The 20,186-nt window shown below is 51.9% G+C and overlaps 1 protein-coding gene across 1 annotated transcript in view; it reads left to right on the top strand.

Moving 5' to 3' along the window:
* LOC119813241 (SAP30 binding protein) overlaps positions 1-19,238 on the top strand; it is a 30,561-nt gene extending 11,323 nt beyond the window's left edge. The window contains exons 4-11 of the mRNA XM_038328457.2: positions 5,824-5,866; positions 11,433-11,521; positions 13,905-13,996; positions 14,846-14,906; positions 15,463-15,514; positions 16,405-16,463; positions 17,576-17,660; positions 17,957-19,238. Of these exons, the coding sequence (XP_038184385.1) occupies positions 5,824-5,866; positions 11,433-11,521; positions 13,905-13,996; positions 14,846-14,906; positions 15,463-15,514; positions 16,405-16,463; positions 17,576-17,660; positions 17,957-18,138 (663 nt within the window). The 3' untranslated portion in view covers positions 18,139-19,238. The remainder of the gene's footprint in view (positions 1-5,823; positions 5,867-11,432; positions 11,522-13,904; positions 13,997-14,845; positions 14,907-15,462; positions 15,515-16,404; positions 16,464-17,575; positions 17,661-17,956) is intronic.
* Positions 19,239-20,186: the final 948 nt, after the last annotated feature.

The following is a 20,186-nucleotide window of genomic DNA, read 5'->3' as shown; positions in this document are numbered from 1 at the left end:
TTTTTGTGGTTCTGGCTGCCCTGGAGCTTGCTTTATAGACCAGGCTGGCCTCTGACTCACAGAGATCCTCCTGCCTCTGCCTCTCAAGTGCTGGGGTTTAAGGTGTGCCCACAGTGACCATCTGTATTCCTAAATTTTGAGTTGGGCAATTTCTCCCACACCATAAGGTATCAGGCTTCCTCTGGTCTCCAGAGTAATGAATCCCCTTCCTGCCAATACCTGATGACCAGTTTGCATTGAGTCCCACCGTTCTGAGTTCTCAAGAGTGTTTCCTGTTACTCTGCTTCTCAGCTGTCGGTGGCCTGGGCTGCAATGCTTTGTGCCTGATGGCTGAGACTTAGTTTCCCGCTCTCAGCCTGGCAGTTCTCTTCACCCTTGTAGCTCCAGTCTCTTCCAGGCCCCAGAGCTACCAGTTTAAAGCCCAGAGACCCTGTCCTTACGGTAGCCTTGAAGGGTCCTTGGTCTAAGGTAGCACCTGTACTGCTCCAGGGGTCAGGAAGAGGGTCACCCTTGGCACATTCCAAGAAACAACAAAGTCCTGCCTCCCTGTCAAGTCTGGGTGATACTTGGAATACTCAGGTATCAAAACTCTCCCCATAGGAAATGGCTTTTGACCAGACTTTGACTTCACATTCAAGCCTGGCTGGTTCCGACAGGTTTTTTGTGGTAGCGCATACTTGTGGATCCATACATTACAGCTTTGTTTTGATCAGGTTTTTCAGTAGAGAAAGAAGCCATTTCCTTCCCCTTCCCTGCTTTTTCTTCAGACTGCAAGGCCAAGCTGGGGCTGGCTTAATTTGTTTTGGCAGACTCTATTTAACCCTTCCTGTGGAAGCCTCCTCTGGCGCTGGTTGGTGAGTTGAGCCTTCCTGTCTGAGCTGTTTGGGAATGAAGGCAACTCCAGTACATCCACAATGGCCCTGCCAACTTCCGCCCATTTTCCTGCTAAGTGCGCTGTTTCCATCCCTGACTGGGCCATGCGCTCATGCAAGCCCCCTGTCCTGGGCGTTTCTCCAGATACACTGTGGGAGTCGGCCTCTGGACCACCACATGGGTTATGTTCCCACACGGCACGGACTGTTGTGACTTCATAAGTTGCTGGGCTGTCCTCTGTGTACCCCATTCGTGGCCCTTGGGAGGCATTTGGTCAGGGGGAGCTGTTCAGGGAGGAGTAGGGAGAGGATTGAGACAAGGCCTCTTGCAGCTCAGATTGGCCTTGAATTCCTGGTTCTCTTGCCTCTGCCTCCCAAGTGTGATTACAGAGAGCCCTGCCGGTGGCCCTGCCGGTGGCCTTTGTGATGCCCTCAGGAGGGTTCCTGAGGTGGTGTATCTGTCACAGTGTGATCTTATAATTCAGAACATGCTTTGCTAGGCTAATGAGATCATTTATTAAAGGGCTTAACATAAAACCTAAAGTTGTTCCCTGGGATTAAATTTTCTTATTTCAGCCTCAGTGCTTAGCCCATTGTCTGTGACATACTAAATCTTCAGCAAATTATTTATAGAATACGTAAGTGAGCTAACTGTCAGCAATTGTCTTGTTGTTTGTGGATTTGGTCTTTATTTGTGTGTTTATCTTGAGGCAGGATTTTGCTAGTTACCTAGACTGGCCTCACTCCTGAGCAAGTGACCAGCCACACCCAGCTTAATTGTGCCTTTTCCCCCCTTTGTCTCAGGATTTAAGAGCATTCGGGTGAATGGCAAGAAAGAGGCTGCAGGGCTGGGTATGGAGGTACAGGCCTGCACCTCAGCACTCCAGAGATGTGAGGCAGTACCGTCCACAAGTTCAGAAGCTCTGGGCTACATAGGCAGGACCCTGTCTCAAAACAGACAGAAAGGGTGTAGAGCAAGAAGTGAGGTTTTCAATTCCACTTTGCTGCATTTTCTAGATCAAAGAGGGCAAAGAGCAGGCCGTCTGTAGAAAGGGGAGGAGGAGGGCCAGGCGGTGGTGACTCACACACACCTTTAATCCCAGCACTCTGGAGGCAGAGGCAGGCAGATCTCTGTGAGTTCAAGGCCAGCCTGGTCTATAAGAGTGAGTTCCAGGACACTGAGGCTACATATAGAAACCCTGTCTCAAAAAAATCGAAAAGGGGTGGGGGGCTGAAACCTTGGGTAGAACCTGGAGACTACGGTGAAGATTCTTTGGGGGAGGGAGATTTTGGTTTTGTGTGGTCAGCCTAGACTGGCAATCCAACTGTCTCTGCCTCCTCATTACTGAGATTATAGGTGTGCGCCACCACACCTGGTTTTAAGAATTAATTCCTTTTTTGTTGTTTTGAGTAAACTCTGCTCGATACATAAGATGGCATATTAGGACTTGGTAACTTCAAGGGCTGTCACAGTCTGTGAGGGTAAGGTGGGAGATGCTACTTCTTTGGTCTTTCTCCTCGGGTGCCAGGTTTCACTGTCCAGCGGGAACACCTAGGGTGCAGTACGCTTGCCCTGCACCTTGCACGCTGCCCTGTGCCCTGCCTGGAGTGCCTCCTCTACGCCCGCTGCTCCCGAGGCCTGGAAGAAAGCCTGGCATGTTAGCTGGCAGAGTCCGGTGCCGTAGGCTGTGTTGTGACTCAGGTTGTCACTGGAGTGATGCCTCGTGGGGCTGCTCCTCACTGCCTAACTCCTGTCTGCTCACCTGGCAGCTTCTCCTGCTCCATGGTTCTTCTCCCTCTGCCTGTTAGCTCTGTCCAAGACCAGACTTTGGTAATCTGCATGGGAGCTACATTCCAGGGTCTGTAATTGCTGTGACAGCAAGGTTTCTGTCACTGACCTGCAAGTGTCAGTCACAATTATTGGGGGGGAACCAAACGGGCAGCTTCCCAGCACTGTTTCCCAGCCCTGCAGCCACCTCACGCTGTGGTTGTGGAGATATTAGCCTCAGGTGAAGGTTCAGAGAGAGGAAAGGTGAGTACAGAGGGGTCCTCACCTCAAAATGGCTGGTCAGTCTCTCCCTCCCGCACCGTTTGTCTGTTTGAGACAGGATCTCACTATCTCTCTGTGTAATCCTGACTGATCTTGAACTCAAAGAAAACCACCTGCCTCTGCCTCCCAGGTGCTGGGATTAAATTACGTGTCCTGCCACTCTTTGTTGAGACTCTGGACTGGTCTTATTATTTAGCCCTGCCCACCTGCTTGCCTCAGACTCCTGGGTGTGTACTACCACGCTGGGCTCTTGTTTTTGTTTTGATTTGAGGCAAGGATGTTGTTAGCTAGCCCAAGCTGACCTTACAATTTGAAGTCGACCTGCCTCAGCCTCAGCGTGTGAGCCCTGGTCATCTCTTCCCTTTCTCCTTTAGCTTCGCTTGGAAAGCTGTGGGCTTAGGTTTTACTGTGTATTCCTTGTTTCTTCACTGGATTCAGCCTGGGTAAAAAAAGTCAGCTCCAGAGCCACTCTCCCTTTCTGTGGACTGCTATCCTTACCTTCCCCCTCCCACCCTCTGCTGAGAGAGCCCTGAGGCTGAGGGGGCTTCTGGTCTCTTTCAGGTTCCAGGTCCCCCAGCTGATACAGACAACCGTCTGGTGACTAGCTCTCACAGTATAAGTTAACTAGCTAATTGTAAGCCAAGGGGAGAGAGCTATACAGTTCTTACAAGGATGCCCTGGGCATTTAGAAACAGTGCTCTAGGGGAAGGAAAGAAGAACAGAGGAGTCTTGTGTCCTGTGTTCTCACAACTTCTTCCCCTCCTGGCCCTTTTAAGGGTTGATGAGTCTCTCCTCGGGCAGATTTGTAGTGCTGGGGGCTGGGGTGTACCGTTTGCAGTTTGATGTTTCCCTGATTTCCTCACTTGTACTTCAGTGCTATGGCCAGCATCATCATAGTTCCCGGATGCTGGTTCAGATTCACACAGAACTCTTAGCATCTGCCGAGGCTGGTGGGAGGCTGTCTCTCTGGACTATTGCTTTGGTGTGACACCCATCCCTCCCCAGTTCTGCCCACTCCACCACCAGTGGCTAGGGCTCTTACTGGTCATTGCACAGTGCCATGTGAGTCGTTGTACTAAACTTACCTCAAGGATGTCTATTGTAAATTGTTGACTTTGGAGCAGTGCAGGGTGAGGGATTTGACTGCTTACTTGTCTTTGCAGTGCTGGGGACCAAACTCCAGTTTGTGTATGCTAGGAAAGCGCTCTGCCACTGAACTTTAGAGCCCCATCTTCACTGGTCCCCTTTCCCACTTCACTTTCCTTCATGCCGTGGATGTCTGGACCTGTCTCCATCGCAGAGCAAGTGATACAGTAACTCCGAGCTCCTTGCTGGGTAGAGATGAATTTAGAAAGGCTGAGGCTCCAAGCCATAGATCACAGGACCAAAAGAGGGAAAATCTGCTCCTGCCTATGAGTTTCCTTTGTAACAGCACTGTCTTTCCTCCCAGAGACAGGACTGAGCAAGCTCAGCTAGACTAGCCAGACCCTTTAAAAAGATGTGACCCACTTCCTGTCACTGTGGGACAAATACCGTATTAGCAATCTAGTGACTCTGGAGATTCCCCTGTGTCAGCCTGTCTGCGGGGGAAGGCAGGAGCTCTGGTTGGTGTTGTCCTACAGACAGCACCCAGGACGCTGTCTCCTAGTGGAAAAACACAGGAAATTTTAGTCCCGCGCCGGCTCACTGAAATGCTCCTTCATGTTGAGTCCTCCGTTGCTGCTACAAAGGAGCTGTTGTTGGTCCCAGAGATGTTGGCACTGTCTGAACAGCGGTTGATTTATGACTCCAACCTGAACTTAATGTGGCAGCCCTCCAGGCCTGCCTCCCAGCCCCGCTTTACCCACCTGATTGGCAGGAGGTGGATGGTGAGGGAGACAAGTCGCTAGGCAGCCTGGCGTCAACCTTGTTGAAACTGCCCTTGCAGTTTTAATGAATAGCCTCAGTGTTCGGAGAAAAGGGGATTGAGGTCTGTCTCAGAATCAGGGGGAAGAGGGTAGGGGGTCTGATCTTGTCACAGGGCCATGGCTGACTTGGAGGTCATTTGGACCCTTTAGACCCCTTCTCTTCCTTTCTCGGTGCCCGGGCCCAGCTCTACCTCTGCTCACATGTGTAGGTCCTGTTGCAGAACCGTTGCTGTCTTACCTCCTCTCTCACCAGGAAGGGGCGGAAACCAGATCTGAGACCTTCCGTGAACTCCTCCTCTGCCATTTTGATCACTAACCTTGTTACATTGAAGATCCCTGATCTTACTGAGTTGGAGGACATTTGGGTCAGCAGAGGCAAGAGTTAGGCCTTCCTGCTCTGCCATAAACCTGTAGCCTAGCTGTCACCCTCTCAGCCATGGTTTGGTTAGGCGAAGCAGTGAACTAAGACTTTTGTTTTTGGTGTAAGATTATGTATATATGTATGTTTGTACATATTTCTTTGGACAGAATATAAAAACAACATAAGAAGTGAGTCAAGGAGAGCCAGAGACTTCAAGCCAGGGCCTTTGGGAACCTCATTTAGTCACTAAAGGGGACTTTGAGTGGCCCCTTAGTGCTCATAATAAAGTGTGCCCTGTTCGTTTGGAGTGAAATTAAAAAAAAAAAAAAAAAAAAAACCTCCCAGGAGCAACCGTTCTCCGGAGTTAGGTGACTCAGAGGGTTCCGCTATGACTCTCAGCAACATGGCTCAGTGCTGGTCCCTCCTGGGGGTCATGGAGCTCCCAGCTGCCGTGATGGAGGAGAAGTGGTCAGAGCCCTGGGGTTCCAGGAGCTTTGAAACACTGCTCACGGTTCGCATGCTGGTAGCACTTACCCCCTTCAGTGTCCACGAGAAGCCCAGGTGTCTTGGTGATGAGAGTGGCTATGGCCCGGGAGCCCAGCCTTACCGTTGTGTGCTTCTTTGTCCCCACAGGATAATACAGAAGCAGAGAAGCGGGATCCCCAGGAATTAGTGGGTGAGTATCCTGGGGACATGTACACTTCTGAGCCTGCGTGCGTGCGTGTGTGTGTGTGTGTGTGTGCGTGTGTGTGTGTCCCACTGTAAGCAGGAGTACCCTGGGGGCGTGCACACTTCTGAGCTATTGCCCTGCTGTAAGCAGTTTCCCTACATCCTTGTTCCCAAGACCTTGGGCATTTCGTGGGGTGCCTAGGTGAGATCTCCAGGCACCATTCTTTGGAATGGCATTCTGGGTGTGTTTTTCTGGGCTCTGGTGGGTTGCCAATGTTGTCAGAGGAGTTCAGAGTCCCGCACAGCTGGGAGCTCCTCTTGGTCCTCGCTTCTTCCACTTGTGCCCTGAACCTGACCTCTCTGTCTTTGTCCCCTTTGTCCCCGCTGCCATATTAATGTTGCTCGGGGAGTCAGCATGGGGCCTCTGCACTTCACCTCGTCCCCAGGCAGGAATGTGGCTCACAGCCTTGGCATATGCAGCCCTTGGTAACGTTGGAGAATAGAATAACTTGTGGGAAACCACATTCCCTCCGTTCCCTCTGCCAGCCCCAGCATCCTAACCCTTTTAGAAAGCCATTCCGCTCCTCCGTTTGGCCATGGACTGGGGAAAGAGCCTTCCTTCTTCAGAGCTCCCTGGCAGCTGCGCTCCGGCTCTCTGGTTCTGTTCCCAGTAGACACCTGCAGAGCCCACCCCTGCATCTCTGTGCCAGCATTCAGGGCTTGTGCTTTCCAGCCCTGAGGTTCAAAGCGCAGAAAATTGGCTTGAAAGCGTTCCTCCAGGGCTCCGCCCACCTGCCCTTTCCCACGAAGTGCCATTTGTTGTGGGTTGTTGAGGAGTAACTGGTTTTCCATAACTAAGTGCTAGGAATTATTCATTCTGTTTTTCTTCTGACCCATTGGGCAAGAACATAATTACTCAGCCTTAATCCCTGGATTCTCCGATAGACTGAAGAGATGGCTCAGTGGTTAAGAGCACTGCTGTTTTGACAGAGGACCCAGGTTCTTTTCCCAGCATCTATGTCGGGTGGTTCACAAGTTCCTGTAACTGCAGGCTCAGGGATCCAGTGTCCTGTTCTGCCCTCAGTGGGTGCTTGCGCACACATGATTCTCAGACACATATCTGTGTAAATTAGAAATTTTATTTTTTTTAAGATTTAATTATTTATTATGTAATCAATGTTCTGTTTGCCTGTATGCCTGAATGCCAGAAGAGGGCACCAGATCTCATTGTAGATAGTTATGAGCCTCCATGTGGTTGCTGGGAATTGAACTCAGGACCTCTGGAAGAGCAACCAGTACTCTTAACCTCTGAGCCATCTCTCTAGCCCGAACTATGTTTTTCTTAAACCTTAAAATTTGTTCTTTAGAAAATGACAATTGGCGCCAAGTGGTGATGGCGCACACCTTTAATCCTGGCACTTGGGAGGCAGGAGCAGGTGGATCTCTGAGTTCAAGGCCAGCCTGGTCTACAGAGTGAGTTCCAGCACAGCTTTCACAGAGAAACCCTATCTCGATAAAGGAGCAAGGGAGGGGGGAGAGAGGGAGGAAGAGAGAGAGGGAGAGAGAGAATGAGATTTGAGATATGACAACTTAAAGGGCAGAGGAGGCAAGGTACATATCTAATTGGGAGCCAGGGGTCTACAAGGCCAGGCGATGTAGGAGCTGTAGTCCTCCATCTGGGTCCCACTTCAGTCCTTTGTTCACTACAGAGAAACTTCAAGGCTTGGGCTCCAAGGAAAACCTGGCCATGAACCACTCATCTGAGCAGCGTCAGAGAGCTGGGTGTGTGGGCACCAGCTGGGCCTCTTCCACAGCCAGTGTGGCTCTTTCTCTGGCTTTGTTTTGACTTTAGATTCATATAGGTAGTACAAACTGGCCTCAGCAACTATATGGCCCATGCTGACTTTGGACTGACTGGTCCTCTGCCTTAGCCTCCAAAGGTCTAGTAGTACAGGAAGTGCCAGCACAGCCAGCCTCTGTGCTGTGTTTGAAATAGCTTCATTAAGGTGCAGTTCATGGAGTAAGAGTTGAGTTTAAGTGTGCATTGGTGGATTTGACAAGCATGTAGCTGTGCTAGCCTGACCAACCATCAGTTACAAGCAGTCACCTCCACCCTTCTTAATGGTCCTCAGTGTTAACTCCCCTGTGCAGGATGAGTAAATCTCAAGAAGTGGTCTGGATGGGCAGGCAGCCCTATTTTGACAGTTTTATGTAAATTAGGGCCCATTGGCACTTGGGCTGGATCACTCTGTTATGAGGGCCGTCCTAATGTGAGAGGATGCTTAGCAGCAGAACTGCTCTCCACCCACTGGGCAGCACTGCCTTCTCACCTCTGCCTCCACTGAGATGGGACAGGTGAGTGTGGCGAGTGTCCCTTCGGGAAGCAGAATCACCTCAAGTTGAGCATGTGGTACAGATCGGATTCTCCTGCCTGGCTTTCTGTCTCGACACTTTGCATCCGCACTGTGGAGCATAGCTGTTTTAGTCATTTGTTTTTTTGGCTAAGGAACCTCTCACTGTAGCAGACATGGTTTCTTCATTTGCTCCCTTGTGGGGGACATAGTCCCTCTTTCGTCTGCATAGGTATGGTACTATTTTCTCTTTGAGGGGTAGGTGGCAGAGTGGCTTCTGATTGTCATGTGATGTTTGCTGCCCCCTCTATCTAAACTCAGCTCTTTTAATTGAATCCTGGGTGTCGGATGTGTAGATCCCACCTCTGAAAGAACAAGCAAAGAGCCAAGAAGCCAACTCATGGTCTCTCCAGTACCACAGCTCCCGACAGCTGCCAACCTGGCCTGGAACAGTGCTGATGGGGGGGGGGCACGGGTTTCCTAGTTACTCAGGTGCTTACTGCCCATTGAGTACCCTGCAGGTGTCCTCAGCCCCACGGGGGGCTTGCTCCCTGCCATGTCCTGAATCCCAGGGACCAGCTGCTGCTCGGAACCTACCTGGTGGCCATGGATACTGCAGATGTTTTCTGACAAAGGCATTCACAGTCTGACTCATGCTGACAGCAAGCTTCTCAGATATTAAGTCCAGCCTCCCTGGCATAGCCGAGCAGCAGCTAGGGCAGAGACACTGCCCTCAAGTGTCTGTGGACACATTTATTAGCAGATTTCCTGAGAAAGTGGTTTGGGGTTCTGGCTACTCTGAGACACGCAGGACAGCTGTCATCCTAGAACTTAGAAAAGAGTCATTGAAGTCATCTTCAGTCTGTGCAGCAAACTTTTATTCTGTGTCCAGAATCTGTCACTTTCTTGTCATTTACTCCCTTGTTTCTACCCCTGCTCCTCAGGGGCTCCTTCTCTTGTTCTACCACCTACCGAGTACGCCTCAGAGGGTGGGGGGTTGCTACAGTAACAGTGCCACACCCTGTTTTTCTAAAAAGCTTTCCTGGCAAATGCCAAAGGGCACTCTTTGTCTCTGTCACGTGCACATATACCCTTTCCAGCCCCAGCGCCTGCCAAGGCCTTCTTGCTTTTGTTACTAATGCTCACAGAATGCCATAACCAGCTCTTTCCAGCAGCTTCCACTCTCAGCTAGCCCCTGTAGTCCGAGCTCAGACCTAGAACTTTTGCTTATCCCTGGGCAGGGAAGAAGGAAGAAACCAAGGTTTGGCTTGAACTCCTGCCAGAGCTGGGTGGTGCCCCGCCCGAGGGCCAGTCAGGAGATTGCGGGTGACAAGCGAGTAGTCCCCTTGTGGAGACTGCTCCTGAGCCCACAGCAGGACCTTTGATCTATGTCACCCAGCCTGTGCTGAGGGTGTGTCTAGTTAACCCTGCTGGCGGTGCTGAAACTCAGCCCTGCGCTTACATGCTAAGACTGCCGTGGGCCTGACCCCTGGTCTCTGTAGTCTGCAGAGGCCCCAGCCGCAGTGGCTGAAGTAGCAGTCATTATGTTTGGGGCCTCTGAGGCCTTGTCCCTGTCTTACTCAGCACTGCATTCGTCACAGTGATGGCAAACTGAGCAGCGCGCACAGCACCTTATCAGAAGAAAACATTAACCTACCCTGGTGGCACGGATCAACAGGCTGAAGCAGGAGAGTTGCTGAAGCCTGGACTGGGGCCAGCCTGGGCGCCATGAGTGCTTCACACACACACACACACACACACACACCTTTTTTTATCCCTTGAGATCTGGAATTATTTTAAAATCATGGCTAGAGAGGAGGCTCAGTAGCTGACCCACTCTGCTTAGACAGGGCCTGAGTTTGGGTCCCAGCACCCATATCCAGGGGCTCACAACCCCTATACTCTACCTCCAGGGGACCTGATACCCTCTCTAGACTATGAGGGCACTTACTGCACTCACACATGCAAAGAACCCACACATAGACATACATATAATTTTTATTTTTTTTTTTATTTTTATTTTTTATTTTTTTTTTGGTTTTTCGAGACAGGGTTTCTCTGTAGCTTTGGAGCCTATCCTGGAGCTAGCTCTTGTAGACCAGGCTGGTCTCGAACTCACAGAGATCTGCCTGCCTCTGCCTCCCGAGTGCTGGGATTAAAGGCGTGCGCCACCGCCGCCTGGCTACATATAATTTTTAAAATTAAAAATTTTAAGTAAATAAATCTAGCCTTGGGACGAAAGGACCAGGAAAGCTATGCTGCTCTAGCCCCTCCACCCAGGCATGCGTCAGCCCTAGGGAGCTGCTCCGAGAAAGAGCTTAGGTAAAGAAGGCCTGGCACACAGTAGGTCTCCAGCAAGTACTCTGCTGCCTGCTGTTGGTGGTGGGTCTCGGTCTCTCCCTTCTTCCTGCCCCACCCTAGGCTGTTTGTTCCTTCGTTGTATGGTCCTTTTCATGAGTGAACGTCAGAAGAGCACAACAGACCCTTTTCACAAATAGTCCATTGTCTGTGTGCTCCAGAGCGGGACTCTGGGGGCCTGGGGTGGCCAGAGGCTACGGGGAAGGCAACAAGGAGAAGAGGCAAGGCTTGGGTGGGCCGTGGCCATTCTCTGAGCAAATTGCCCTTGAGAGTTGGGGTTCTTCGTGTCAGAATCAGGCCTTTTGTTCAGGCCCTTTTATGCACAAGCTGTTTGGGGCCCCAAACCTTGAGAACCCTGAACATAGTTTCCCATAGCAGGACAGCCCCAGACCAGAAGGATAGGGCCAAGCAGCTGTGACTCCCAGAGGACTGTGGGAGGTTGGACCTGGCTTGTATTTGAAGCTGACTTGTGTCTCTTCCAGCCTTGGGTTCAGTGTCTTCCACATTGGCAATTTGAGATTAAGCTTAGCTAGGCAGAATTTACAGTGTAGAAACTGGCCCTTGCTTTGGATTGTGGCTCCTCCCTCTCCCTCCCCTAGCACTTCCCTGACATGCTCTTTCCTGGAGCTTCTTAGTGTTGTTGTTTACATCTGTCCCTCTACCTCAACCCCCTTCTCCCAGGTTGACACATGGCAGGCTTCTGACCATTTGATCTCAGCTCAGGTAACATTCTCCAAGATGCCCTGAACAGCCTGATCCCCGTTCTCACAGCCTGCTCCCCCGTTCTCAAAGCCTGCTCTCCTCTGGAGTTGGCTTGCGCTTGTGCTCTGTAGCCCCAGAGTTCCCCCTCTGTTCTCTCAACAGCCTCCTTCTCCGAAAGGGTCCGAAACATGTCACCTGATGAAATCAAGATCCCTCCAGAGCCACCTGGCAGGTGCTCAAATCATTTACAAGTAAGCGAGGGTCTGACTGCCCGTGGGGGTAAGAATGCCTGGGTTACATTGTCTGGTGGGGCCATGACAGGAAAAGGGGACCAAGTCAAACTGCCAGGTGGGCAGGAGCCTGCAGTCTTGGATACTCCCTGTAAACCTGATCTCAGGAATTAGCGCCCAGTGCCACACCTGCCATGTGCTACCTCTTGGGTCCCCTAGTCTGCCCTCACTGAGGTCCTAAGTCTACCTCAACGAGATAGGGTGAGTCTTCTCTACAGCCTCTCTGAGCCAGGGGACTTCTCAGAGGGAAATGTGCCAAGAAACTGAGAACCCATCAGAATGTAAAATAAATTCCAGAAGTGTAAGATGCAGCGTTTAAATGCATAGTTTCTGTCTTTGTGTTCCTGATGCCCATAGACCAAGGCTTTAAATGCCTAACGAACAGAGCTGTTCATCTTTGCAGTTGACCATGGGAAACAGGAGCTCAGCACAGCTGAGATTTCACCCATACGGTTTTTCTCCTTGTCCCTCTGTAAGTTCCCCTGTGATGGGACCTTTCAATTAACAATAGGGTAAGTGCCGAGGGCTATATAACTGTGGACCTTTTCCACCTGCCCTGCCTTTGATCCTACTTCTGGGTGCCCCCGGCTATCCAGCAAGCCCATGGCACCACCCAAACGGATGGATGACTAATGGGTCCTAGAGCTGAGGAATGCAGGAGGCCAGGGGAGGGCCAAAGTCAGGACTCAGGCCTAGCACAGACTTCTTCCTTTCCCAGCAGTCTCCTCCCTCGGCTGAGTTGTCTGCCTCCCTCCCCATCACCCGCAGGATGCCGTCACCCTCCATGTTAAACAAGTTCAAGCCTGTAAGGACAATTCCACAGGCCTGCCAAGCAGAAACAACCAGCCACTCAGAGCTCTTAAGTTCCGAATATTTCTTCTTTTTTGATCCTCCTGGAGGTAGGGACTGTGGCATTTAAGCAGACAGCAGAACTTCTGGTGGTCTTGGAGCCCCCAACAAGGCAGCTGTGCGGCAGGGCTCACCTGGGGCTGCTGAGCCTCCTGTGTCAGGCCTCCCTGCAGTGCCCTGATAGAACACCAAGGAAAGTGGTTCCCGCTCCCTGGTAATGGCATGCTTTACAGACCGCAGGCAAAAAGAAGTGCAACTTTGATCCTCTAACCAGGGGGGTGGGCTCCTCTTCTGAAAAATGCCTAGGGCAACTGTCTAGGACCTCTGACCCCTCCAATCTCTGCCAAGCAAGGTGCTCCCCAGATCTTCTGTTTCTGGAGAACCTGTGTGTCAGTGCCACGCTCTGGAGCACTGCCCGTGCTCTGCCCTCAGCAGATGCCCTCGCTTGAAGGATTTCTATTGCTGTGATTTAAAAACTGTACCTAAGCCAGGCAGTGGTGGAGCATACCTTTAGTCCAGCATGTAGTAGGCAGAGGCAGGTGGACCTCTCTTGAGTTCAAAGCCAGCCTGGTCTACAGAGTAAGTTTCAGGACAGCCACAGCAGTACAAAGAAACCCTATCTCAAAAAAAAAAAAAAAAAAAAAAAAAAAAAAAAAAAATTGAAAAAAGCAAAAACAAAGCAAAACAAAAAACAGATTTGCCTACATGCCAGTCTTATAGAAGCTTTTTCTCATAAGATTCCCTCTTCCAGGGCTGGAGAGATGGCTCAGAGGTTAAGAGCACAGGCTGCTCTTCCAGAGGTCCTGAGTTCAATTCCCAGCAACCACATGGTGGCTCACAACCATCTGTACTGAGTTCTGGCACCCTCCTCTGGCGTGCAGGAATACATCGAGGCAGAATGTTGTATACATCATAAATAAATAAATCTTTAAAAAAAAAAAAAAAAGATTCCCTCTTCCAGCCAGGCGGTGATAGTGCAGGCCTTTAATCCCAGCACTCGGGAGGTAGAGGCAGGTGGATCTCTGAGTTCTAGGCCAGCCTGGTCTACAGAGTGAGTTCCAGGACAGCCAGGACTACGGAGAGACACCCTGTCTTGAAAAACGAAAAACACGCAAAAAAGGCATCTAAACAGTTTGAAACCAACTCCAGAATAGCCCGCCTGCCTCCCTCTGAGGTGGCGGTGCTTTCCAAGGTCTCCTAACGACATCACGTGTCAATGCTTGGACCCAGCATTCACCCTTGCTCCTCAGCTCTTAAGACTTTCCACTCCTCGGGGAATTGGGGAGCTGAAATTCACTCATGGGCTTGGGTCATGGCTTCGGACTTGACCTTTCTTCTCTACTCTATCTTGACCATCGAGAATGGATCAGGAGAAATCAGCAGTGGATCTGGGCTTGCCTGTGCAACACTGTGGTCAGAGGCTGGTGCAAGGTGTGACAGACTGGATTGTGGGGGGGCAGGCTCCTGTCATGTTCACCTTCTGTCACCTTCCCAGGACAAGATCCAGAAGCTTTACGAGAGGAAGATAAAGGAGGGAATGGATATGAACTACATCATTCAAAGGAAGAAGGAGTTCCGGAACCCCAGGTGAGCGCCTGCAAGCCTGTAGGTGACAGTGCAAGGTGGGGACCAGGAACACCTTAAGAAGCTATCAAGGAGCGGTCCAACTTTGTTCCCATCTGAGCCCAAAGTGGCTTCCCCCAGACTTCATTTATACTAGATGCCCGCTAGACAATCAGAGGTTTACAAATAGAACCCAGGGTGTGAGCCACTCTGCAGTGATACCTAAGAGGCCTCCTGGGTTCTGGCCACCAACCTGGTTCTCAAAGAGGACATTCACTAGAGGTTCTTCCAACTCAAAAATCTTGGTTTTGCTTCTTGGTAAAATGTCTTAGGAGCAAAGCTATGTCGGAGTCTGTTGTTTGGCGGTTTTTGAGATAGGGTCTCACTGTGTAGCCCTAGCTGGCCTCGAACTCACAGAATCTGCCTGCCTCTGCCTCCCAGGTGTTGGGATTAGAGTGCTGTCCATAAAAGTTGCCCCACTGTGCCTGGCTATGTCTGGGTCTTATTCTTTCAAATGTTCAAGTGAGTAAAACACCCAAGAAAGAACATAGTGTGTAATGGAGACCTGCGCTAGGCACTGTGTGGGTGTGAGTGTGGGGCTCCAACCCAGCCGTCTGAGGGCCAGAAGCATCTACGTCAGACATAGCATGCCATTGTTGTCTTGACCCCTCATCCAGGCTCCAGCCACGGTGCATTTGAGGGAGGTGCAGGGCCGGAAGTGACAAGAAGGCAGCCTCCCCTCAGGAGGCTGCACTGGAAGATGTGGGGTGGGTTCAGGTTTGTCGTAGTTCCAGGAGCTGATGGTTCCGGTTCCATCCAGGGCTGTGGGGCCAATACAGACATGGCTCACTGATTGTTCTGTTCCCTTTCTAGCATCTATGAGAAACTGATCCAGTTCTGTGCCATTGATGAGCTGGGCACCAACTACCCAAAGGTATGTCCTGCACACATGCATGTCCTGCACACATGCATGTCCTGCGCACAGGCGCTGCAGAGTGGTAGGGCTTGCTGGGCTGCGTGTGACTCCCTGGAGGGCCAGTGCTGGTGGTCTGCAGATGCCAGTGGAGGGCTTGGTCTCTGGGTGCCAACCAGTTAGAAGCCAGGGCTAGGACTGCCGCCATCTGAGCAAGTGCTCATTCCCTGACTTCTTAAGAGTTTGCTGGTTGCCGGGCGGTGGTGGCGCACGCCTTTAATCCCAGCACTCGGGAGGCAGAGGCAGGCGGATCTCTGTGAGTTCGAGGCCAGCCTGGTCTACAAGAGCTAGTTCCAGGAGAGGCTCTAAAAAAGCTGCAGAGAAACCCTGTCTCGAAAAACAAAAAAAAAAAAAAACAAAAAAAAAAGTTTGCTGGTTATCTGTCTGGTGGTCAGGGTGACAGCTGAACAGCTGAAGCCCTGTGCTTTCACGAGGGCTGGGCCAAGCCTAGGAAGATCCATTTCTGGGCCCTGTGTTCTCTGGCCTTTGTGACCACAGCTTGGCCTTCTCTTTTCAGGATATGTTTGACCCCCATGGCTGGTCTGAAGACTCCTACTATGAGGCCTTAGGTAACCTCGATTAACCCTGCTTCTCTGCTCATCCACACACCCTTCCACCTGCACATCCAGTCCGTGATCTAGTGACCCAGATTCCAGGGTCTCTATGCCAGGCCGTGTCCACAGGACAACTCCCGACTTAGCCTTGGCTGGACTGACTCTGCCCTTGCTGACCATACTTGAACATAGTCATGACAGCTGGTCGGATCAGTTGTCCCCACGCTGCTGCCACTGAAACAATCTGAGCAGAGTCATACAGCTGGGAGCCTTTGGCAGGCAGAGTCGCTTGACCTGACCAAAGGACGAGGGAGGCCCTGTTGAGGACACTGTTAGAGCTAAGGTTTGGTGATATGTGGGAGCCAGGATGCCCTGGGCAGAGGAGGTGCGTGAGAGGCCAATGAGCACAACACAGAGAACTGAGCCTGGAAGTCACCATTCACAAATCAGAGGCTTAATTTTTTTTTATTTTATTGGTGTTTTGCCTGTATGTATGTATGTATGTGTGTGTGTGTGTGTGAGGGTGTTGGATCCTGGAGTTACAGACAGTTGTGAACTGCCATGTGGGTGCTGGGAATTGAACTTGGTTCCCCTGGAAGAACAGTCAGTGCTCTTAACTCCTGAGTCATCCCTCTAGCCCCCCAAGTTACCAATGTTTTTATTTGCAATAAAATTCTATATCTCATGTTTCTTAATGAGTAGGAAGATAACTGCCTCAGGATCAGCTGACCCTTCCCAGCCAGATGTGCAGCCCCCAGACCCTTGGTCAAGGCCCACATTCTGTGCTGACCAAGCCTAGCACTTCATCCTGCCGAGTGCAGGATGCTGAACCCATGCAGCCCTCTAGGCCAGAGACCTCCCGCGACCACACGCTGCTCATAACAGCCCGTGCATTCTCTCCACAGCCAAGGCCCAGAAGATTGAAATGGACAAATTGGAAAAGGCCAAGAAGGAGCGAACCAAAGTAAGTCCTGACCTGCTGGGGTAGAGGCAGGTGTGTGGAGCGTGCGGGTCCTGCTGGCTGGGTCTGAGTCAGGAGCCCTAGGCTCCCTCCCACCCGTCCTCTTCATTGCCCATGAGGCTTTGAGTGGCCTCGGCCTGGGGTCCCCTGTCACCTGACCTGGCTTACACAAGCCTCCACTGCTTTGTTCCCTACATTCTGCTCCTTTTTGTCCCCATTGCAGAGCCCTGGTGGCTTTGTCTCTTCTGGTGCCCCCTGACCTGGTTAGAAGTTGGTACTCCTTCTAAGAGAGCAGTGCCAAGACTTGCTCCAGCTGGTGCATTTCTTGGCCTGCAGAGCTGATCTCAGCAGCCAACTTGTTGCGTCCTTATGGATCTCATGTCTGATAGCCACATAGCCATCATTTTGGACACCAGGCAGCACTCTGTACAGTGCGATCTGGGTTCTTCAGGAGCATCAGGTTAACTCCAAGATCAAAACAGAGTCCTCTGTGCTGTACCGTATGACAGAGTCCACGGCGGTAACTGTTCATCAGGACACCAGCTCCTGCTGCCCTGTGTCCTCACAGCAGCCATGGCCACAAGATGCTCCCTTTCCCTGCAGACTGGGGGACTGTAAGGCCTGGTGCACTGTTGGCAGACCAGGAATGTGGGGGCTGGTGCGAGGGGATTAACTATATTCGCATTCGCATTCTAAACCGTTGAGTGAATCTCCCTTCTTCCTCTTTCCCTCTCCCCTCCAAACCCCAGGTGGGCTGCAGGGACATGTCTGCAGCGCCTGGGGACCACATCTGTCCTTCCCCTGTGTGGAAGGCACCGCTTCCGCCAGGGTGTGAGGAGGAAGGGCCTGGGGGGGGACACTAGGCGGGGGTGCCAGGCATGTGCAGTGACCTGTGATGCTGGCGGGACCCCAGGTCTGTTGGGGAAGGTCTTGGAAGAGTGATGAAAGCCCTCAGGCTCTCGGGCACCTTTCCCTCCCCCAGGTGCTCCCAGCTAAGGTGGTTTTCAGGGCTTCTTTTGTCTAAGTGCCAAACGCCTGTCCCCTGGGAGCAGGCGGCCGGCACAGAGCATGAACACACCGCTCTGCACTGGTCTCACTGTCCTCTCTCTCTCCAGATTGAGTTTGTCACGGGCACCAAAAAAGGCACCACAACCAATGCCACGGCCACCACCACCACCACGGCCAGCACAGCTGTTGCAGGTAGAAGCCTCTCATCCGGTCCCAGCACTGCCTCAGGGACACCAGATAGAGCAGGGGCTTCCTGGGTTTGTCTGAAAAGGTCTGTGCCCAGGCTCGGCCTTGCTATGTTCTGCTGGGTGTGAACATAGCAAGTCCTGGATCCTGGGGTAGGTTCCAGGTTCCTGGCTCCTCTCTGGGTTTCTGCACCAGGGACTCCTGTTTCTGTCCTAAGCCTCTGACCTGGTAGTAAAGGGGTCCTGCCTTTGGGATCCTGTTCTGATTGATTTTGAGCTCCATTTCTCTCTTGTTGCCTCTAGATGCCCAGAAGAGAAAGAGCAAATGGGATTCTGCCATTCCAGTGACGGCCATAGCGCAGCCTACCATCCTCACCACCACAGCCACGCTGCCAGCAGTGGTCACTGTCACCACTAGTGCCAGTGGCTCCAAGACCACCGTCATTTCTGCTGTGGGCACCATTGTGAAGAAGGCCAAGCAGTGACCAGAGGGCACCCCCAGGATTTGGCAGGACTCTGCTGTCCGGTGACTGCTGCCCGCTGGGAGGTGCCATTGTTTCAGGACTAAGATGTGCTCCCCATGCGCCTTCCAAAAGGAGCCTCTATGTGACATTCCAGCCGGAAGGACATTGCAGCAGAGGCAGTGGGGTGCATTGGACAGGCTGTCCATAGACCTCTTGGGGTCTCACCCAATTAAAAGTACTGCATTCTTAGGTCCCTGCACGCCAGGTGCACTGGCCTCTCCCATGCTGTGTTCAGGCAAACAAGTGCCCCCCCGTCTCAGCCAGAATTACTGCTCAGGATGAACCATGGCATGACAGAAACTGAGAGTCTCGGAGGGGTGGCCCAGGGAGTGACTGTGGTCATTCCCAGCGTGTGCCCAGGGGCATGGGCAGGAGGGGGCTCAAGAGGGGTGTCAGACACAGGCTCCTTCCTGATTTCTGCTTTCCTGACCCGGAAACCAGATCGCAACAATTCTCAGGCAATAGCAGAGGCCTCTGCTCCCATGGGTGCAGTTAAGTGCTCCCCACATTGCTTCTGATACACACCCAGGCTTTTGAAATCAGGCCAGTTAACAGAGGGCTGGGATGTGACTCCCAACCTGCCCAGGGCAGGAGCAAGGTGTGGGCACCTGGCCAAGGCCACCCCAGTCCCTCAGTGCCCAGTGAGTGTGGCCAGCAGGATCCACGCAGTGGTGGTGATGAATCACCTCCTGCTCTGGCCGGGGCAGCAGCTCATTGTTTATGTGAAAGCCTGCTCTTGGGAAGGTTTCTGCCACCCCACCCTTCCTCTGTCGTTATCTCTGCCCAGCAGCAGGCTCTGGGTAGCACCAGTCACCCCTCTTAGGACCCAAACAGGTTCATCAGCCCAAGATGCCAGAGGGGAATGCTTGCCTTTCGTGCCCTCTGGCAGCTCTCCTTCCCACACTGCGGAAAGGCTGAGTGTCAGAGGAGGAAACCAGGCTGTGAAGGGACCAACAGAGACCAAGGAAGGTGCTGCTGAGTTTGTGGCTGGTGTTTGTTTTGTGATCCAAGGACTGACAAACTGCCTGTGAGATCCCTAAAATAAAAACGGAGTCACACTCGTCCCTTTCTCTCCTTGAAGGCACTCTGCAACATTTGGGGGTGGGGGAATTCCTGCTGCAGGCCCTCCCAAGAGCACCTGGAAAGGCTTGCCCTGCAACCCCTGACAGATGGTGCCCTCGTTGGCACAGAACACCCAGGTCCGAGGTGGGCAGTTCAGAGATATGAGTTTGGGGAAAACCTGGGTCCAATCCCCTCTGTCGCATGTATAAGCTAGTGTGGTGGCACGTGCCTATAATCCCAGCACTTGGGAAGCAGAGGCTAGCCTCGGCTACCTGAGACCCTGTCTAAAAATAGCCCTTGGCCGGGTGGTGGTGGTGCACGCCTTTAATCCCAGCACTCAGGAGGCAGAGGCAGGCGGATCTCTGAGTTCGAGGCCAGCCTTGTCTACAAGAGCTAGTTCCAGGACAGGCTCTAAAAAACTGCAGAGAAACCCTGTCTCAAAAAAAACAAAAACAAACAAACAAACAAATAAAAATAGCCCTTGATGGGGATGTGGCCAACTCCCCGGCCTAGCTGACACCATTGCAACTTTGCTTCTTTGCCTCTCGTTTAAGGCATTTCGCAAAGCACATGCTCCGCCAGCTCAGACTCTACAAGCCCCTTTGGAAGTGGATTGCGGAAGTCTGTGTGTAGTCGTTTGTTTTATTTTACGTAAGGGTGTTTTATATATGTCTGCTCCACCAGGGTCCCTGGTTCCCATGAAGGCCAGAAGAGGCATCGGGTCCTGTGGAGCTGGACTTAAAGACGATTGTGAGTGGCCATGTAGGTGCTGAGAACTGAACCCCAGTTCTCTGCAAGAGCAACCAGAGTGCTCTTAACTAATGAGTCATCTCTCCTGGCCCCTGTAATGATATTTTTTTTAAAAAAAAGTATGAGCCGGGTGGTGATGGCGCATGCCTTTAATCCAGTACTTGGGAAGCAGAAGCAGGCGGATCTCTGAGTTCGAG

The sequence above is a fragment of the Arvicola amphibius genome, chromosome 4, assembly GCF_903992535.2.
Source record: "Arvicola amphibius chromosome 4, mArvAmp1.2, whole genome shotgun sequence".
NCBI classification, from domain to species: domain Eukaryota; kingdom Metazoa; phylum Chordata; class Mammalia; order Rodentia; family Cricetidae; genus Arvicola; species Arvicola amphibius.
This window is presented reverse-complemented; position numbering and strand designations above follow the sequence as displayed.